The 19,615-nt window shown below is 41.2% G+C and overlaps 1 protein-coding gene across 1 annotated transcript; it reads right to left on the bottom strand.

Moving 5' to 3' along the window:
* Nucleotides 1-615: 615 nt before the first annotated feature.
* Nucleotides 616-18,522, bottom strand: LOC124116629 (serine/arginine repetitive matrix protein 2-like). Its single transcript, XM_046478039.2, has 11 exons — nucleotides 18,420-18,522; nucleotides 16,485-16,644; nucleotides 15,155-15,252; nucleotides 12,123-14,392; nucleotides 10,882-11,420; nucleotides 9,189-9,321; nucleotides 8,210-8,386; nucleotides 7,737-7,922; nucleotides 7,160-7,237; nucleotides 5,981-6,181; nucleotides 616-4,949 (listed from the first exon to the last, which is right to left on the bottom strand). The coding sequence occupies exons 2-10, from the start codon at nucleotides 16,634-16,636 to the stop codon at nucleotides 5,981-5,983; spliced, it is 3,834 nt and encodes a 1,277-aa protein (XP_046333995.2). The 5' UTR covers nucleotides 16,637-16,644; nucleotides 18,420-18,522; the 3' UTR covers nucleotides 616-4,949.
* Nucleotides 18,523-19,615: the final 1,093 nt, after the last annotated feature.

Below are 19,615 nucleotides of genomic sequence, written 5' to 3'. Positions count from 1 at the left end.
TGATACAGGCTGGTGGACGCCTGCTTCAGGAAGATGGCACATGCCTTGTGATAGCCCTCTTGGATTTGGAATATTCCATTTTCGATAGTGAATAACTTTTCATGATACATCATAGGAACTTATTGTGTTGATCAAAAGGTATGCAATTTGTCATGTATTCGAGTGGTTTTCGCGTTGCATGACCCTTTAATATACTTGAGACATTTAGTTCACGAGTTTCATCATGAATCAGGTTGGAAATTCAGTAGCTGGTGGTGTTTTACGAAGAGCTATGGACACTAATAGGCTCATTATAAGTAAAGTTCAGTGGTGAATGTATGATTTGGTGTAAACCATAAACGAGTAAGAGACTGTTGAAGCGTCTAGCGCCTCACACGGCAGCTTGGTTTGTATAATCCCCAGGGAGGAGTAAACCCCGAAGATACGTCTGTGTTTGGAGAAATCCATGACCATGTGTACCATTAAGTGGAATCTTCGATACGAAGTCACAACCACAGGATCCTGGCGCAATTGCAGAGCCAATTGTTGTCCCTACGTCACCAGTCTGAATGAGTTAAATTGGGTTTAGTAAACGCCATTTTGAACAGAGAATCACAATGACAAGTGAACAGTTTCTAAAGAGTAATGCTTTATTCAGATTAAATGAGATACAGAATTCATTTCCTGAATTATACAAATCAGTTATTTACAATATTTGTTTTGTAATGAATGACGTAACATGGATTTATAAAGAACAATGGTGCGCTAAAATACATATTAAAAAAAAAATTCTTTAACCTGTGAAATACTATAAAATGTTATAACAACAATACATAAAATACCAAACCTGCAACTTGCTCACGACACGATGGCATTGTATGATGTGACATCGATGGATGAACTCTCTCTGCCCCTGGGCCATATATAACCCTCAGGGCATGTGTCCTTGTGGGATAGCACTGCAGTCTATGTGACTGCGGTAGATGGAGACAGTATGTGAATGAGTGAGGCTGGGTAGCCTTTGGTACAGAAGCGACAGAGGAGTGATCAGCAAGACACGCCAATATCTTGATTGCTTGTAAAGAATAAGGCGCCAGAAGAAGGCAAGCCAGCGTTTGAAAGTGTGGGCATCAATTTGTGTTGAGGTAATGCCTCACAAATTTGGCAATTTGGCAAAGTTTTGGTCTTCAAATAGTTTTCAAAGGTAATAGTATTCACACTTGGTGGCCATGGGTGTCACAAATCCCTGTTTTATTAACCTCTTAAGACAATGATAGCCTGCTGAGGACATAGTCAGCCAAAGAATACCCAATGGGTAGTGGATACGCAGCTGATAGTCAACTGATTAGTAAGAGTAGGTAAAACTATTTATATAAAAGCATAGGATAGGATAGTGAACGTGTGAATCAGCACATAGCATAACAGCTTCGAGGAAATAACCTGCCTATTCCAACCTTTAACTGTACCAGACAACCAAGCAGAAACTATTAATGCAGAGTCTTTGTGATAAAGGAAGACAATTCTGCTTGGTAAGAAACGTATGTTATCGATACCAACTTCTGGTTAATTGCATTAGCGACATTTTACGATGTAGATTCTTAGTTATTAAATATCGCTATTGCATGAACCAGAAACTTATCCATACAGTTGCACATGTTTTTATTCACGCACCAACTTCTAGAATGCCAATTAAACAGTTAATTCTTCTGGGAATACACAGTGTTCAAGCCTATTTAAGGTAATAAGGTGCATTTTGCTCGGGCAAGCATTGGGCTCAAATTCAAAGTGGGCAATAGGTACTGGATACAAGCAGTTAAAAATAAGGCAATATATTATATAGTTTGTCAAGCTGTTTGCACCTTATGCCTGTAAGTATTAACGGTGTTTTAAAAAAATAAGATGGGATGTTTCCCATGCCCGCACGAACAAGATACCAACAACTCGAATTATTCTAGTACAAGTTTTTCCACAATGTTTCGCACCAATATTGGACTCAGATACCTAAATACAAGCAATGTCTTCGTCTAGATATAACAAACCGTTTTGTGAGGAGTGCCATGGAAGCTAGATTTATTTCTAAAACAGTTTCGTCTAAAATGAAATTGATATAAACCAACATTTCTACCTTTTACAACACTTTTTAACAACTTCATAAAATAATGAGAAATGTTAAGAATAAATTGCTAATGTAGCTAAAATATTCAACAATTACAGAAAGTAGGCATGTGTGATACAAAACCAAGTTGGCATGTAACCTGTAATCGTATCTATCCTGACTAAGCACATGTAATGGCAAAGTGTTGAACCAGCGACTGTTGCTGGAAACCCTTTACATATTCAAATGCAGTAGGTAAAAGTCTGAACAGCACAACTACTGGTTCTCTGGCAATGGAATTGGTGCTAGTGCAGGGGCCGGTATCCACAAAGCAGTCTCAGCACTATGGTGATCGTAACTCCCATACTTTAACACAGGCTTATGACAGCAGTTGCGCTACGATCGCTCTGTGGAACAAGCCCCAGGGTTTAATGCTAAGAGTAAAAAAGAAAAACTACCTGGGAATTAAGTGTGACGTTTGAGCGTCTAAAAGAATGTTGCTGATGCAGACACAAGCACCAAACACTCTTTCCAGCCAAGTAACACCAGTAATTTCACTGGGAACACTTGCATTGTGTCTTTGCTGTGTGATTGGATTGAAGACAAGATGACATCTCATGGGAGAGGTGGGAGGATGCAGATTGTAACAACTTCATAATATTTCATGGTATGATATAACAAGACAATTTCCCATATATTTCTGTGTAAGACTTGACATGGAGTTTAATCATGCTGCTTGTCAATGCGGAGACGATTTTGCCCTTCAAAAATAAATTAGCTACCTATTTCCAGTTGAGATAGTTTCGAACACTGCACTGACATATCATGTGACTCTACTGTGGCCAGCCATATCAAGTGGTTGTGTTTCACAGCTGGACTTCAATTTTCACCCCAACACATGCTTATTCTGTATCAAATGGGACAAGTTATACTGCAGTCCACAAGATGAGGTGGTGTATTGATAAAGCCTCCTTAGGAGCCATATAGTGTCAGCATGCAAAAGTTTGTAGGGAAATGTGTCACTTACTGCTCCTGTGTTTTTGTGATGTCTCGGTGAAACCAGGTGACTTCAAAATGGCAACGCACACACTATTCCATAGTATTTACAATACTAATTTCATAATAAAGAAATGAACAAACAAACAGTAATTCTGGTAACAAAAATAGGTTGTCATACGAGTCATTGTTTGGCTTCAGGGAAGATAACCGGGTGTACATGATGTTGATGCTAAATTTTATTTCAGTCAGTAGATGTACAGAACTATAGTTCGTACTGAGAGCACTGCTGGGCATACAGACTATAGTTTGTACTGAGAGCACCGCTGGGCATACAGACTATAGTTTGTACTAAGAGCACTGCTGGGCGTACAGAGTATCGTTCGTACTGAGAGTACTGCTGGCCATACAGACTATAGTTTGTACTGAGAGCACTGCTGGGTATACAGATTATAGTTTGTACTGAGAGTACTGCTGGGCATACAGACTATAGTTTGTACTGAGAGCACTGCTGGGTGTACAGACTATAGTTTGTACTGAGAGCACTGCTGGGCATACAGACTATAGTTTGTACTGACAGCACTGCGGGGCGTACGGTTTATAGCTTGTGTGAGAGTATCTGCTGGACATAAATACTACAGTCAGTAATGCGAACATCTTGGCATACAGAATACAGTCTGTAGTCATAGTATGCCCCAGCAACTACAGGTGTAACAACTTAGGGGAGGTGCCATGCAATACACGACCATATTGAAACATAACAGGCTTATAAGATGCATTCCTGACAGTTAACAATTCCTAACAAGCAAAACTTGGGTGTGTAAACTACACACAGTGTAATGCAATATCCAAGTTCAATTTATAATGCAACATGTAAGAGAAGGACAATGAAGGTATTGATATATGAGTATCTTCAACTGCTTCTGTAACCTAACACGTCCTGACATCCGTCTCCTGCAAAATGGAGTCGAAATGTAACATGCCTTCATTTTGCTAAGCACTAATAATTTGCAATATTTACAAAGCAGCACATGTTCTAATTCAAATTTAACCAACACCTGCAAGTTACTACCGTTCTTTACATTCCAGTAAAAATAGAGAGCAGTTTGATAAAAGTAATATCTATATATCTGTATTAGATACTGCATTTTGGTCTATTCATTAATTCCTTTCACATTCACATCACGACTGCAACATGTAATAAAATACTGCAATATTCATGAAACGTGAAAACACCCCATAGTTGTTACACCCGATCAGTGTGTGATGTCTCAAGATTGTGTTGATCGTCACCTTCAAACAACTGCTAAATAAAATTAACAAACTAACAAGTCCAGGAATACCGCTAAATACTTTTCAGGTAGTTCATTTAACAACTAACGATAATGAAAAACTGTGAACATTCAACCTGAAACAGTGAACTTGCTACAGAGAGCAGGTCCAATCTAAGGACTTCTATATTTCACGTCATACTTCGCTTTATTTTAGACTAGATCATTTTCCCATTCAACTAGCTGCTAGATCAATCTGTGGGTTCTGCCCTAACTGCATACTGTGTTCGAACTCGAGAAGAAATATGGAATACCCAACGAGACAGCTGCAAATGGCTGCTCATATAAAGAATCATTGACACTTGCTCAGCACTCGTCCAGCTCCTGGGAAGCCTAACTATAATATAGTTACACACAAAGCTGACATGTTAATTCAGCCAATTCATTTTACCATGAGCTGGATATTTCCTTGACAAATACTTCAATATTTCAGAAAATATAAATAATCTGTTCCCTGTCTTTGTAGAAGCAATGTAGTCCTTTCTTTGAGAGGAAGCCAGGGTGATGCTAATTCTGTGATGTAGCTGGACTGTCAGTATTGCCTGTACCTGCAACAGAGACAAGTCATGGTTACTAGCTGGTCATAGATAATGCCAGTCAGACTGGGATCCTTCTGCTCACTAACAATGATGGTCTCACCAAAAGTTAATTATCTGCAACTTGGTGGAAGATTTAGCAAGTATGAAATATGAGTTTCATGATGGTTAGGTGAAATGGGGATTAATGTCACATTCAAGATTATCGCACTTATATATGTGTGCGCGTGTGTATGCACTTGAACAAGTCCCAAATAATGCTGAGTTTATAGTGCTAGCCCACTGAGATACCATGTTGCAGTTTAACAAGAATACCCCCCTCAGACACAGTGTACTGACTCTGAGCCAACCAGTCCTTGTTTTGTCCCCTTACTGTCAAGCGCCAGGCAGGTTAACAACAAATACCATCTTTTAACATCTTCTGGTATGACACGGTCGAGGATCGAACCCAGGGCGGACGCTCTACCACAAGACAACGTAGGCAGTCTCACTGGAAAAGAAGTCTGTAGAAGGCAGATAACACCAAGGTTACTGAGGGACATCCATGTCTGAGAGACCGCCTCAGTGGTCTAATGGTAGAGCGGCCGCCCGGAGAGCGGAAGGTCCGGGGTTCGATCCCCGGCTGCATCATACCAAAAGACGTTAAAAGATGGTACTTGTTGTTACCCTGTCTGGCGCTCGGCATTAAGGGGCTAAAACAAGGACTGGTCGGCTCGGAGTCAGTATACTGTGTCTGAGTGGGGTATTCATGTTAAACTGCAGCATGGTATCTCAGTGTGCTAGCACTATAAATCGGCATCAGTCCGGACTAGTACAAGCAGCCACACACACGTGCATGCACGTTGCTATATAAGTGCAATTATCTTGGACAAGACGTTAAACCCAATTTCACCTCATCTCACCTCATCTCACCAGATACCCTTACAGCGGGTAGTGTCACTTATTTAAAGTAGAGGGTTGACTTGAGTGAGAGATGGTCTGATGGGAAGTTACCTATTTAAAGTAGAGGGTTGACTTGAGTGAGAGGTCTGATGGGAAGTTACCTATTTAAAGTAGAGGGTTGACTTGAGTGAGAGATGGTCTGATGGGAAGTCCTGGTTGGGTATCCCACCCGTTTCCTCCAAAACTGAGCTGTCCACGACCCTGAGGATGTCGGCCGCACCCAGTCCATCGCTGCCATAGAAAATATAATCCACTCCCTCCAACATGTTACTTGTGTAGGTTGTAAATTCTGGCTCCCCGTCCTGAAACATAGCAGACTTCACGTTAAAGATGGACACGTGATAAGTGTAAACAGCATTTGAATATACAGTTCCAACATTCCAGTAACACTCTTGTTAAATGTTCCCTATCATAACACTAAAATACAAATTGGCCATGCAGCATTAAGCCATGTTGGTTAATGAGGCACACCACAGAGCCTGACAACCCGATCCATTTGGTTGCCTCTCGTGACCTGCATAGGTTTCTGGGGAATACAGGAAAGTATATGTCAAGTATGGGTGTTATGATCGTCTTAGTGCTAAGACCGCTTTGTGAAACAAGGCCCTGACCAATATGCTGTTCCCAGTAGCTGCTGTCTAACTTAACCTCTCCATCTCTACATAGATTCCCTTCTGTTTTACACTAAAGTGAATACTGACCGGGTATCACAACCAAGATCAGAAAACTTCCATAAGTTTCCACTACACTGAATCAACTGCAAGTTCATATTGAATGCTTATTAATAGAAATAACCGACTTCATAAAGATTGTATGTACAGTAGTGCAAACATCACTTCTCGTGCACCATTGTATTGTGTGTATTGTTTTAGTCACTTGAACAGCATTGGCATCATTTGAATCATATTGTGATGTACAGTTGGAATGACATCACACTAAAAATGACATCATAGCTGAAGATGATTGACGTAACTTGACAAATTGTGGTTTTCTAGGACAGAGGTGGTGATCTGTGCATTTTTCTAAAGGGGAGCTCAAAAGGATTAAGAAATAATGGGTATAAGAGAAAGCATCACACTCACATGTGTGTCATACGGATTTTACGAAATTCATGTTAAAAATTCATGTATTACCCTTGCTCTCGCTGGGAAATACAAGAACTCTGACACTCATTTCCTAAAATCAGTATGACACACAAGTGAGTAAAATCATCTCTATTTCTGACCTTAGCTAACATTATACATCAAAGTTTCCAGTGTATATCTGGAACTACAGTTTACCTGACATGTGTTGTATGCACTGTTCAGATTGGAGGAGGTGTGCTGGAAGGCCCCCCACAAGTGATTGATCAAAGCCTTCTGAAAAAACAAAAGACAACCATCAAAGCATGTCTTTATAAACATGGCAAACAATTGCAAAAACTGAAAGCGTCTATCCACTGTTCATACCACACAAAGCAAAACGCTCTACCTACTGACTGAATGCATGTACGTATGTACGTACGTACGTACGTACGTGAACACTACTGCAGCTATAATGCATAAAAATGGCTCTCCATCTCGCACATTGTTAAATTAGACTTGTATATCACTGTTATGAGTTTATGTGACATGTTACATATTGGTGAAAGAATACAAACAGATACAAAATAGAAGTTACATGAAAGAGCATTTTAACCAGAACTATTTAAAATAAATGTTGGAATAAAAATACCCAATAGATTGGAACCAAGGGAGTAAAAACATTTCAAATATCCAAAGAAAACAATTAAAGTGATTGATAACTTGAGATTAAATGCTTAATGGCTCACTCTAAGCCTACTCTAAGCCAGAATCACAACATGGGTTGTATACTCACAGATCCAGACTCCAACTTCAAATTCTCCACAGCCTGCAAGGAGGCGATGTTTGAGTCGGAGAGGTATCCGTCCCGGGCCAACTGGTAGCCCACGCTTGTGGCTGTGGAGTTGAAGTCCCCACACAGGAAGTGGGGGCTGCTGTCACTGCCCGCCTGACTCACCAGCTCCTTCACAGCCGACGCTATCTGTAACACAAGCACATGGTTCTACATCACGGTGAAGCAAGCAGATATCGAACATAACCTGTATCATGTGTGAGTGAATGGTGAGACAGAGGGGGAGAGGGAGAGGGAGAGGGAGAGGGAGAGGGAGAGGGAGAGAAGTCTTATCCTCAAATCTGAAAAACACAATGTCCAAAGTCAAACCTCGGACTTTAGCATGGGACGCATGTGCCACTCACTGTCATGTCAAACCTCTTACAAATCACAGGCAACTGAGTTATTTATTACAACCATCATCCAACAACACATACCTGAATACTCTGGACATCTGGACTGCTGAAGTTATCCCAAACAACATGAATATTTCCAACAGTGACGACTTTGTTTGTTTGTTTACATCGAAGTCGACTAACGTTGACGACATCAGCTCGATCCAAATACTCCTCCACAGCTTGCTGTACTTCCTTGTTCAGACTCTCGTTGATGTTCTGTAACACGAACACACCTCAATGTGACACCACATGTGATTGATTGCTTGTTTGTTTGTTGTTTAACGCCGCACTCAGCAATATTCCAACTATATGATGGCGGCATGTAAATAATCAAGTCTGGACCAGACAATCCAGTGATTGACATCTTGAGCATCGAGATATGATGACATGCATCAACCAAGTCAAGAGAGCCTGACCACCCTGATCCCGTTAGTCGCCTCTTCCGACAAGCATGGTCGCCTTTTACGGCAAGCATGGGTTGCTGAAGACCTATTCTACCCCAGATCTTCACAGGTCGACACCAGATGTGACAGCCATGATGAAAAATATATGCAAAAACACATCAAGGCAACCAGTAAGATTAGCAATGCTATTACTTCACAGGAGAAACTATTTAACAGAGTGCCATCACATCCGTCTAATGTATAACAGCTGTATGCTTTAGAAATCACTGCCACTTTAGAACAATATACAACCGTGGTGTCATGATGATAAGTCGCCAATTCAGTGTAATTATCAATGGGCTTTTGTCTGTTTTTGTATTTGCTTGATGTTTGACACTACAAAACTCCAGCTGTATGATGGTGGCCTGTAAATAATCGATTCTGAACCAGACAATCCAGTCATTGATATTATGGGCAACAATTCATTCCATTAGGATATGATGACACACAATCGACAAATCACCGAGCCTGATCACCCCATCCATTAAGTCACCTCTTACATCAAGCATAGGTTATTGGGGTCCATGTCTAACCGGAGTCCCCACATGGGGTTATTAATTACTATGACTTGTTACCTTTTTGGACAGATCTGCCAGGGAGACTCCTTTACTTGACTCTATACTGAAGCGGCTTGTCTTGACAAAAGTTGCCTCCCCTTCATCGAAAGCCTCCTTTGTTCGCTTCATAAGACTGCCCTCATATCCACTCCTGGAATACATACACAACACTGCCGATTAACAATGGGATGTGATAGAGATCCAGCAGTCAGTTTATTGGGACTGTCATGGGTACTTGACACACAAGAGTCTTACCACATTTCTTGATTCAAAGACCACATCACGGAGTAGTCCTTAAACCTTTAGTTTGTTTGTTTGTTGTTTAATGCCGCACTCAGCAATATTCCAGCTATATGATGGCGGTCTGTAAATAATCGAGTCCGGACCAGACAATCCAGTGATTGACAGCATGAGCATCAATCTACGCAATTGTGATACGATGGCATGCATCTACTAAGTCAGTGAGCCTGACCACCCGATCCCGTTGGTACAAGCATGGGTTGCTGAAGACAAACTCTATCCCGGATCTTCACGAGTTCCTTCCACCGACACATGTCACTTACAACATGCATAGGATACAGTGATGGTCATATTAGGCTTTGGGGTCATGAGATACATATAAGTGGAGTATACCTTGTAATTTGTGAACTTGTAATGATGATATTTGTTGCATGTGTTACAAGCAGGGTGTACAGGATCTTGTGAGCTGAACTCATTGAGCGCAAGCCCACTCTTAAAGTGCTGTGGGGCGGTTGGGTAGCCTAGTGGTTAAATGGTTCGCTCGTCATGCCGAAGACCCGGGTTCGAATCCCGACATGGGTACAATGTGTGAAGCTCATTTCTGGTGTTCCCCGCCGAGATATTGCTGGAATATTGCTAAAAGCGGCGTAAAACCAAACCCACTCACTCACTTAAAGTGCTGTACGCCAAGCTACAAACACATGCAACATATACTGTGTCAACCAATGACACAAGAAACCAATTATCTTTACAAGTTCACAAGTTACAAGAAATGATTCTGTGACAATAAGCATGATTAGATCTGTCTTGTACCAGATTTGGTGTGCTTTGTTTATAGCTTGAAGCCGCACTCAGCAATATTCCACCTACATGACGATGACCTGAAAATAATCAACACTGGACGAGAAAATCCAGTGATTGATATTGTGAGCAACTATCCATGCCGGGGATGATGACATGCAATCAGTCATCGATTCTGACCACCTGATCCATAAGTCGCCCCTTACGACCAGCATAGGCTGCTGGTGACCGGTTCTAACCCGAGTAACCACAATGTTGTAGAAGAGGACTCACGACTTCAAGTGCGAACAGTCACCTGTGATATGACAAGCAAGTGACAACATGAAACATCACGTCCTAACATCCATACAGGCGTGCCAGACAGCTGTCATGGCTTTTTACAAGAAAGGGACAGACCAAAAGCTGTATTTAGTGACAAGTGAGTGAGTGAGTATGGTTTTACGCCGCTTTTAGCATTATTCCAGCAATATCACGGCGGGGGACACCAGAAATGGGCTTCACACATTGTACCCATGTCGGGATTCGAAACCCGGGTCTTCGGCGTGACGAGCGAACGCTTTAACCACTAGGCTACCCGACCGCCCCTTTAGTGACAAGTAACAATGAACATTCTCAAAAGCTATTTTCTGTACATCTCCTGAGCTCTAATTCATCAATAACCATGACTTACTTTTGAAGAGCAGGTTGTAAAAGTGTGGCATAGTACTTCGGGTTGACTTCCTGTAAACACAAAATGTCAGCATCCAAAAACTCCAGTTCTCGAAGCAGCAGCTGATGGCGGAACTCCTGCTCGAGATACTTGTCATCAGTGTAGCTATAGTCGCCCTTGAGCCGATGGCACTCGGCCAGAATGTTGTAGCTTGCAACACTGAACTTGTTGGAACTGGTGATGGAACTTAAGTCAATGTTTGGATTACGTACACAAGTACGGTGAAAAATGTCTGGACTAGGATCAAAGGTACGAAGAGGCTTCGGAATAACTGGTTCTGATTTGGTCAACTCCTTAGCATTATCAATGGGCTGAGATGAGACCGGTGTAGAATCTGCTGATGGGTGACAATCAGACTTGGAACTTTGTTGAGATGTGCCATTTGCAATATCGGATGTGACTGCTGGAGCTGCTGGAGCAGGAACCTTCGATTGTTCAGGGACAGCTGGAACCCCGTCCACCTCCATACTCTCCTCTTCAGACCTACCGTCCGGGACTTTCTGCAAGACACAAGAAATGATTTCATGAACAGCCATGCAGAATTCACTGGACAATGTGCTCCCATTCCCCTGTCATACTTCCAGAACTAGTCAATTTTTCTTATTTCATCTTCATCATATGTTTATAATTACAAACAGTGAAATCCATTTACCCTAAAATGATATAGATTTGCCTCTTAATGTTACTGTGTAAACATAGTACATAGTCAATCATGGCTCGATTTAGCTATATAAAACATGCACCAGTGCAACCTATTATTGAAAATGCAACCTAATATTAATCACTACATGCACCAAGTGCATGTCAAAATACTTAAATTGGTGTCTAACCTTCCACACCATGAATCATTGAACACAGTCAATACCTCTCAACCTTATCTACCTACATTAATAATCCCTGTTATGTGTCTTTTGTCATGCTTTGGGGGGCTTGACATCATCAAACTTCAGGAACTTCAAGATTATTTGATAAATTTCTGGGACCAGGGGGCAACCTGGTTTTGTCTGGTGCAACAAGGTTTTAATGACAACATGCTCTTGGTGCTAGTTAAATCAAGTTCCTTAAACCGAGGCCTGGTTGGATAGGGAGTAAAATGTCGGTATGGTCGGGTAACCAGAACCAAGCATATTTTTTAGATACACCAAAATCATATTTTTAGAATTACTCAAAAGAGAGAATTCCGAAAAAGTCATCCTACTTACTACTTCAGTTTGGTTTGTGTGATTAGGAAGTGCCTCCTTCACCATTGCACTATCAGTGGGGGGTACATCGTCCATGCTGATGATAACATAGCCAGATGTCAAGTCCTCATCTGCTGGCTTAGGCTGCTCTTCCTTTGTCACCCCTTCAGTAGCCTTATGACTTGTCTCCCCTGAAACAGCCTCTTTACTCTCGACAGCAGGCTCTTTGCTTATCTTTACAGAAGGTTCTTTGCTTATCTCAACAGAAGGTTCTTTGCTTATCTCAACAGAAGGCTCTTTCCTTATCTCAACAGAAGGCTCTTTGCTTTTCTCAACAGAAGGCTCTTTGCTTTTCTCAACAGAAGGCTCTTTGCTTTTCTCAACTGGAGATTCTTTGCACTCTGCAACAGGTGGTGCTATGCTCTCAACGGGAGGCTCCAGGCTCTTTTCTGCCAGAACAGGCTCCTGGATGGAAACCTGTGGAGCAGGTGTAGATTCTTCCTCTGCACTGGACACATCAGATATTGGCTCAATGATTGGCTGCTGTGATGTACGGGACTCAATTTCCTCGATTGCTTTATCATCTGGTTGTGAGGCCTCCATGTCACCAGCTTCAGTGTCTTGTGTAACTGGGCTCTCAACACACACACGTTTGCTCTCATTTTCTTCAAAAGACTCGTCATGTTCTAATTTTCTTTTCTGACCATGAGATGCAGTAACTGTAATATTTTGTTTTTCCGGACTTTGTTCGGGGTCTGCCGGGACTTCTGGGATCGGCATAGTGCCGTTGCATGGTGCTGACTCTTTCTTTGCTGGACTCTCTTCGACTTCATCGGTTTCCATTGCCTCAACAATGCTTTCTTCTTTCTTCTCATCTTTTTCTTCAACGATATCTTCTGATATTTTAGATTTGTCGGTCTCTATTGGTTCTGGTTCAGTCTCTGGCAGTGTTGTTTTCTGGCTAGGCAGCTCAGCTGCTGCTGAATCACCATCTACTTTATCAGTCTCCTTGTCTTCAGGGACAGGTAGCTTTTCTTTAGTTACTACAGCCTCCTTAATGTCAGCCTTTACTTTTTCTTTGGGTTCAACAGGTTTTTCCTTAATTTCTTCAGGTTTAGATACTTCTGTTTCACCCTTTGTTTCTGCTTTATCCGTCTCCTCTCCCATTGGCTCATCTGGTACTTTATCCTCTGATGTACTTTCTTCCTCTGGGACGCTTTTGATTTCCTCTTTCTCTTCCGATACGGCTTCCTCCTTGGTATCTCGAACGACTTTCCCACTGCCAGCTTCTTTGTCCACAGGTTCCTCATCCATGGCTTCTTCATCAGCAGCTTTGACTGGTGATTTATTTTCCGATTCAACTTCATCATCTCTCAGTTTTGTCAACTGAACAACAGCTTGTTTGTCAGTTTGATCCATGGGCGTCTCGCTGTCATTATCTGGAGTGCTGCTCTTCCTCCCACTCTGTCGTTTCTTCGTAGGAACAGTCTGATCAACTTCAGTCTTGACTTGTTTTCTTCCACTGCGTCTACCAGGAGGAGTCATCTCTGTGTCTTCAGTTGGCACAGCATCTTCAACCTTACCTGAAGATCTTCTCCTGCTGCCTCTGGTGCTCCCATTAGCCTGAGATTTGCCCCTGCCCTTGTCTTCCACAACTGCTGGTTCAACAACATCTTCTGCAGCAGGCTTGGGAGTTCGACTCCTACTGGACGATCTACTTGATCCTACAGACTCACTGACCGAACTCTCAACAGGCTTGCCCCTGCTCCTGCTCCTTCTCCCTGTGTCAGCCTCAACGTCTGGAGATTTACTTTCAGCAGCTTTACCTCTGCTTCTGCTTCTGCTCTTCGGTTGGCTTGTCTCGGCAGCTTCCTCAGGGGTGTTGTCAACTTGTTTAGCACCTTTTCTGCTTCTACTATTGGTTGGAGTAGACTCTTCCGCCTTTTCATTATTGCTGGACCTGCTTCTACTGCCCCGCCCTGTTTCTGCTGGTTTTTCTTCCGGTGTCTTTGCAGGTCCTTTCACTCTACTTCTGCCAGCCCTTCCTGATTCTGCAACAGCTTTATCTTTATTGCTTTCTTCAGCCTTTGCTTTACCACGACTTCGACTGCTAGTATTATTAGCTGCCTCTTTTTGTGTGTCAGTGTCAGCTTCAACAGGCTTGCCTCGACTCCGACTACGCCCACTGGCCCGTGCAGGTTCAGCGGCTACCTCTTCCGTTTCTTCTTCAACTTTAGCTTTTGCTCGGCTACGACTGCGACCCTTCTCTACGACATTATCATCTCCTTCACCTGCATGAGTAAAATTGAAGATGACATATAATTGATCAACTTTCAAGAATTCTGCACCATTTAAACATTTAAGAAAGATCTCTGATATATATTTTAGTGAAAAACAATAACATACAAAAGAGGCTATATTCAAACCAGATGAACCAGTCAGTATTTTCAAAAGAGACAAAAATGCCAATAACAGCGTTAGAAATTGGCACTAGTCCTGTAGTCCTTGCCAAACTGCCCACTAGTTAAGGTATCACAAGGGCTAGTAGAAATTGGCCATTTTTAAGGGTTTTGCTATATGTTATCATTATAAGGACTAGTGGACTAAAACTTTTAGTTTCTACCGCTGCAATAATCACGTAAAAGTGTTGAGAGTTCCTCTGAAATGTTACCAAACATGGAATGCAAGGTAGTCTGTTGAAAACTGTAAAACAAAGTTACCATTCTCTGCTGTTCTAAGATCAGGGATTTATCTAGGATTACAAACTGAGTGCCCTTGGCATGCTTGGCAGGTAAATTAGGAAATAATAATGATATTGTTTAAAAATTGATTTTTTAAACATCTTATCTGTGTTCATTCTGAGAAATTGGGAAATTTTGCATTCAAATTTGGAAGTTGTACCATCATTTGCTGCAGACTTGGGGCCGAACAATGACCTCTGAGCAGGTCTGGATAATCCCTTGAACATTTCATTTCTCATCTAATTTTCGTTTTTAAGTTTGAGTCTCCTTCATGATATTTACAAGCCCAATAGATGACAGTCATGTTCTCACCTTGTTTCTGTTGCCGTCCTCTTGCTGGCTTTGTCACTACATCTACAACTTCAGGCTCTGACCGGATCTCAGCACCTCTACTTCTGGATGATCGAGATCTGAAATATTTTCACATTATGTAAAATCTGGCTCGCTGATCTAACTGTTATCTCTTGTGTGCGCATTTCACTGTTTTCAAAAGTACTGCTAATTGTAGGTACCAGCAGCCAAAATTTTAACTTTTAACTTAGTAATTGTTGTGTTTGTTGTTTAACATGTTAAATGCAAACATTCCCACTAATAATCAAGTCTGGAACAGACAAAACTGTCACCAATCCACACTATTGGGGTACAATGGCATGAGTAATCAGGTCACTGATTCTGACCACCCCATCAATGATGCAAGAAAAGAATGCTGGGGGACTGTTCTTAACAGGAATTCCAAAAGAGACATAATAATGACGTGGCAGAAACTTAAACATGAAAGTTGATTATGCCATTCAAATACCTCTTCCCGAGGCAAGGGAGTTAACTGACAAAGAAAGACCAGTTTCCACCCTTGTCGTAACTTCTGGGTTCGATTATAGTGCCACCAGTGGCTATTATGAGTTATGTCCCTTCTATGTCCCTCCTACTGACCAGTCAGATTCCACCACTCATATCACTTGAATTTGTTTCAAACAAAATGGCGTCGCCCAGTGAAGGCGATCCGATCGATAACCAAGACACATATTGTAATGAAACGGGCCTTAACAGTAATCTATCAATAGGCATTTTAGGAATCTTGGACCAATACTTGATAATTCTAATATGTTGAAATATGTAAAGTGGTACAAGTCCACATTCACCATATACCATAAACACTTGATGTACAGTTTGACAGCAATTGACATGTATAACAGATAAATAAATAGAATTAGGTTGTCAGACATGGTGATATGTGTCATTGTACCCCAATGACATTAGACATGCTCATAATATGGAACAGGTTTGTCTGGCCCACACTCAATTATTCACAGGTCACTATGACATTTCGGACTAAGGAGTAAGACATTAAAAAAAGCAACCTAAGTGATTTAAGTTTCATCCAGAAACAATCATGAACACCAACTGCAAAATTACTCGTGATCCATCTAACATCACTACATGTCAACAGTATTTTTCAATAATATATCATGTATATGTAGATATGAAATACAAATCACAACACTGACTTGCCAATCAAAATATCTAAGAGGTATTCCACAAATTATGTCCCTTTTTCAGAAAATGTAATTACAATATTTTTAAACATGTAGATGTCTAGTCCCAAATGAAAACAGGACACAAACCGGTTTAGGGTGCAACTCACCTGGAAGTAGATGTGCCTGGTGAGGGAGAAGGGGAATCTGCGGTGGATAGAGAAGCCCGGGAACTTGTAGTTGATGCTTTTGTGGTAGCCCGTGGACTCATCCGAGATGGGGTTGGACTGTCAGTCAGTGTTTTCCGTGTCACCCTTGGCATTGTGAAGCCTACCAAATAGATGAATGACAATTTCAATTAGTGGCATACTACAAATAGAGTAGTTTAACTCTTGCAGGGTACAATAAGTAATATAACTGAAGCAGATTATAGGTGAACAGTGTGGGAAATAAGCACCTGCTGCTACATTCTTTGATGAACATTGCCATGTATGTTGTCTTCTTTCTGTACTTACAAAACACACCACAGACATAGTCCTACCAAACATTCATGCTTCATCATGTTGTTTGTAGTTGAACGCCACACTCAACAATATTCCAGCTATATGATGATGGTCTGTAAATAATCGAGTCTGGATCAGACAATCCAGTGGTTGACATCATGAGCATTGATCAACGCAATTGGCATCTGACGACATGCATCAACCAAGTCAGCAAGTCTGACCACCCGATCCTGTTAGTCGCCTCTTATGACAAGCATTGTCGCTTTTTACGGCAAGCATGGGTTGCTGAAGACCTATTCTACCCTGGATCTTCACGGGTTCAACAGTTAATGTATACAGGTGCCTTGAACAATTACACTGTGCTGGGCACACTTTTTAGGAACACATTTAGTACCGCCTTGGTAGAGGCGGATCAAACTTGTGGTGGCAGCTTTAAGATAGGATAAGTTATTGACATCATTAATAGAATGCCGTGACCACTTTTTCTTGCAAACCTCAAAACCTGAGCTAACCATAACTCACAACTACTGCATAAGATTGGAAAAGGGTGCGTAACCCTAAAGATTCTATAGGGCTATGGCTTGCAAAGGGGTGCTGGATTGGAAAGGGCATTTAAGGGTTAAAACCTTGTTGGGGCTAACCAGACTAACATCTAGTCTCTGAAATGAACATGATTTACGGATAAAAACAGTTGTAAATTACAGGTATAAAATATAACAAAAATGAGCACTGCAGTATCTAGACTTGCCATATATTACAGTCTTGTATGGGCTGTATTGGATATATTTGCTTCAGGGTCTGTATGACAAACTACGGGATTACTTACCATTACACTAACACAACTAACCCTGGATTACAAAGGAACAATGTGTGACTTGTAAGTATAATTTTTATATACGCCCCCCCATATAAGGTTAATTGAACCTTTCTCCTTCTTATCCGATGCAAATCCTTTTTTTAGAGTTAGGTAAATTAATTAAAGTCTAGAATTCCATGTCAAGTGGGTATGTATAAGAAGATTCTGGGGTATGAACAAAATGTAGTTTGATACTGACTGAACGAACATGATCAAGAATTTTGCACAAATTGGTCAACAAATTCAACGACTTTCACTTCATTAAAAAGCGTGTGCAGTTCGTAATATTTATACATACGTACCTGAAATTCATCAAGTAGAAAATTCGAACGTATAAATGTTTACTCTAACGTAGTCTTTCGAGCCTCCCCTTCAGTTATTGTTTAAGGCATGAGTAAAAGAAGCCATAACCACAACACCCCAGCCTTCTTTTGTCGTGAAAACAGGCAACTCTGCTTGTATACAAACGATAATTTACGTTATTTTAGGGAAATTGCTTTACTCGAAGAAGAACACATATTGAACTGATAATATTCTATGCGAAATCTGGAATATTGTACCACGTAAATGCGGAACCACTAATTCTATCATACCACTCGGTCACTGTTATCAGTTTTCGCGGTTTAAATCTCCAATCATGTGGACATCTTACTTGTCTAAATAGCTAGTTGCAGATCATAAAACACAAATAAATAGTACATGCATTGACTAACACATAAAATGAAAAGCTAATTTGGTTACATTACCTGCAAGTTACACGTTTTTAGCTTGTTTATTTTACTTAAATAACAGTGTCGTATGCAAACTTTGCAACAAGGATGCCGCCATTAAGTCTGCTCTGCAGCAAATATATTCGCTGCGTTGCATTGGTCTAATTTATACATAAATAAAACGAGTGAATACCACGATCAAATTTACCAGTGTGTGTTTTTGTTATGGTCCCTTTAATACAAATATATTTATTAAATAAAAGTTACTGCTAAAAAACCTCCGTGATATTATACTCCAACTAGCTTTATTGGTCAGGGACGCGTGCGCTAATAAGAACGCACACAGTCGTATGCATTCCAAACGCTCTTTGTCCGTATAACCATAAACGCGAAAGCAAATATTCAGATCCTAATACAAACTGAAGTGTTTACTAGTGTGACGATTCTCGGTAGTTGGGCCTACTTTTTTAAGCAGTTTTGAAGCATTTGAGTACAAAATACTGCACTGAGACGCCGACAACTAAACATAAAAAAATGAAATAAGTGGGTTGACAAGGAGCCTTTCCGTGAGTGGTTCAGTAAGGGTGCTGCATTTGAGTGTTTTCTTTGTAATTATACAAGCCCCTCCGGGGTTGGTTCTTTTTAGTGGTAGAAAAGATTATTTTGTTTTACATTAGGCAGGACAATAAGAAAAATATCATTATTTAACTGTTGATAATAATCGTTTATTATTATGCGTGTCTTAAGAGGCGGCTTTCGGATTTATAGGGCTAGCCCACTGAGATACCATGCTGCAGATGTACATGGATACCCCACTTGGACATAGTATACTGACTCCGAGCAGACCAGCCCTTGTTTCATCCCTTTCAAGCGAGTTCCTGATAACAACAAACATCTTTTGTTGTTCCAACTATATGACGGCGGTCTGTAAATAATCGAGCCTGGAGCAGACAACCCAGTGATTAATGTCATGAGAATCGAGTCACGCATGGCGGACATGCATCAGCCAAGTCAACGGGCTTGACCAGCTGATCCCGTTAGTCGCCTCTTACGACAATCATAGTCGCCTCTTACGGCAAGCATTAGACACCTCTTACGGCAAGCATCGGTTGCTGAAGACCTGTTCTAACCCGGATCATCTACTTCTTGCACAAAGCGATCTTAGCGCTAAGAGGGGCGGTCGGGTAGCCTAGTGGTTAAAGCGTTCGCTCGTCACGCCGAAGACCCGGGTT

The sequence above is a fragment of the Haliotis rufescens genome, unplaced genomic scaffold (assembly GCF_023055435.1).
Source record: "Haliotis rufescens isolate VD_foot unplaced genomic scaffold, xgHalRufe1.0.p SCAF_32, whole genome shotgun sequence".
Taxonomy (NCBI): Eukaryota; Metazoa; Mollusca; class Gastropoda; order Lepetellida; family Haliotidae; genus Haliotis; species Haliotis rufescens.
Note: the sequence above shows the minus strand (reverse complement) of the source record. Positions and strands in the feature narration are given on the sequence as shown.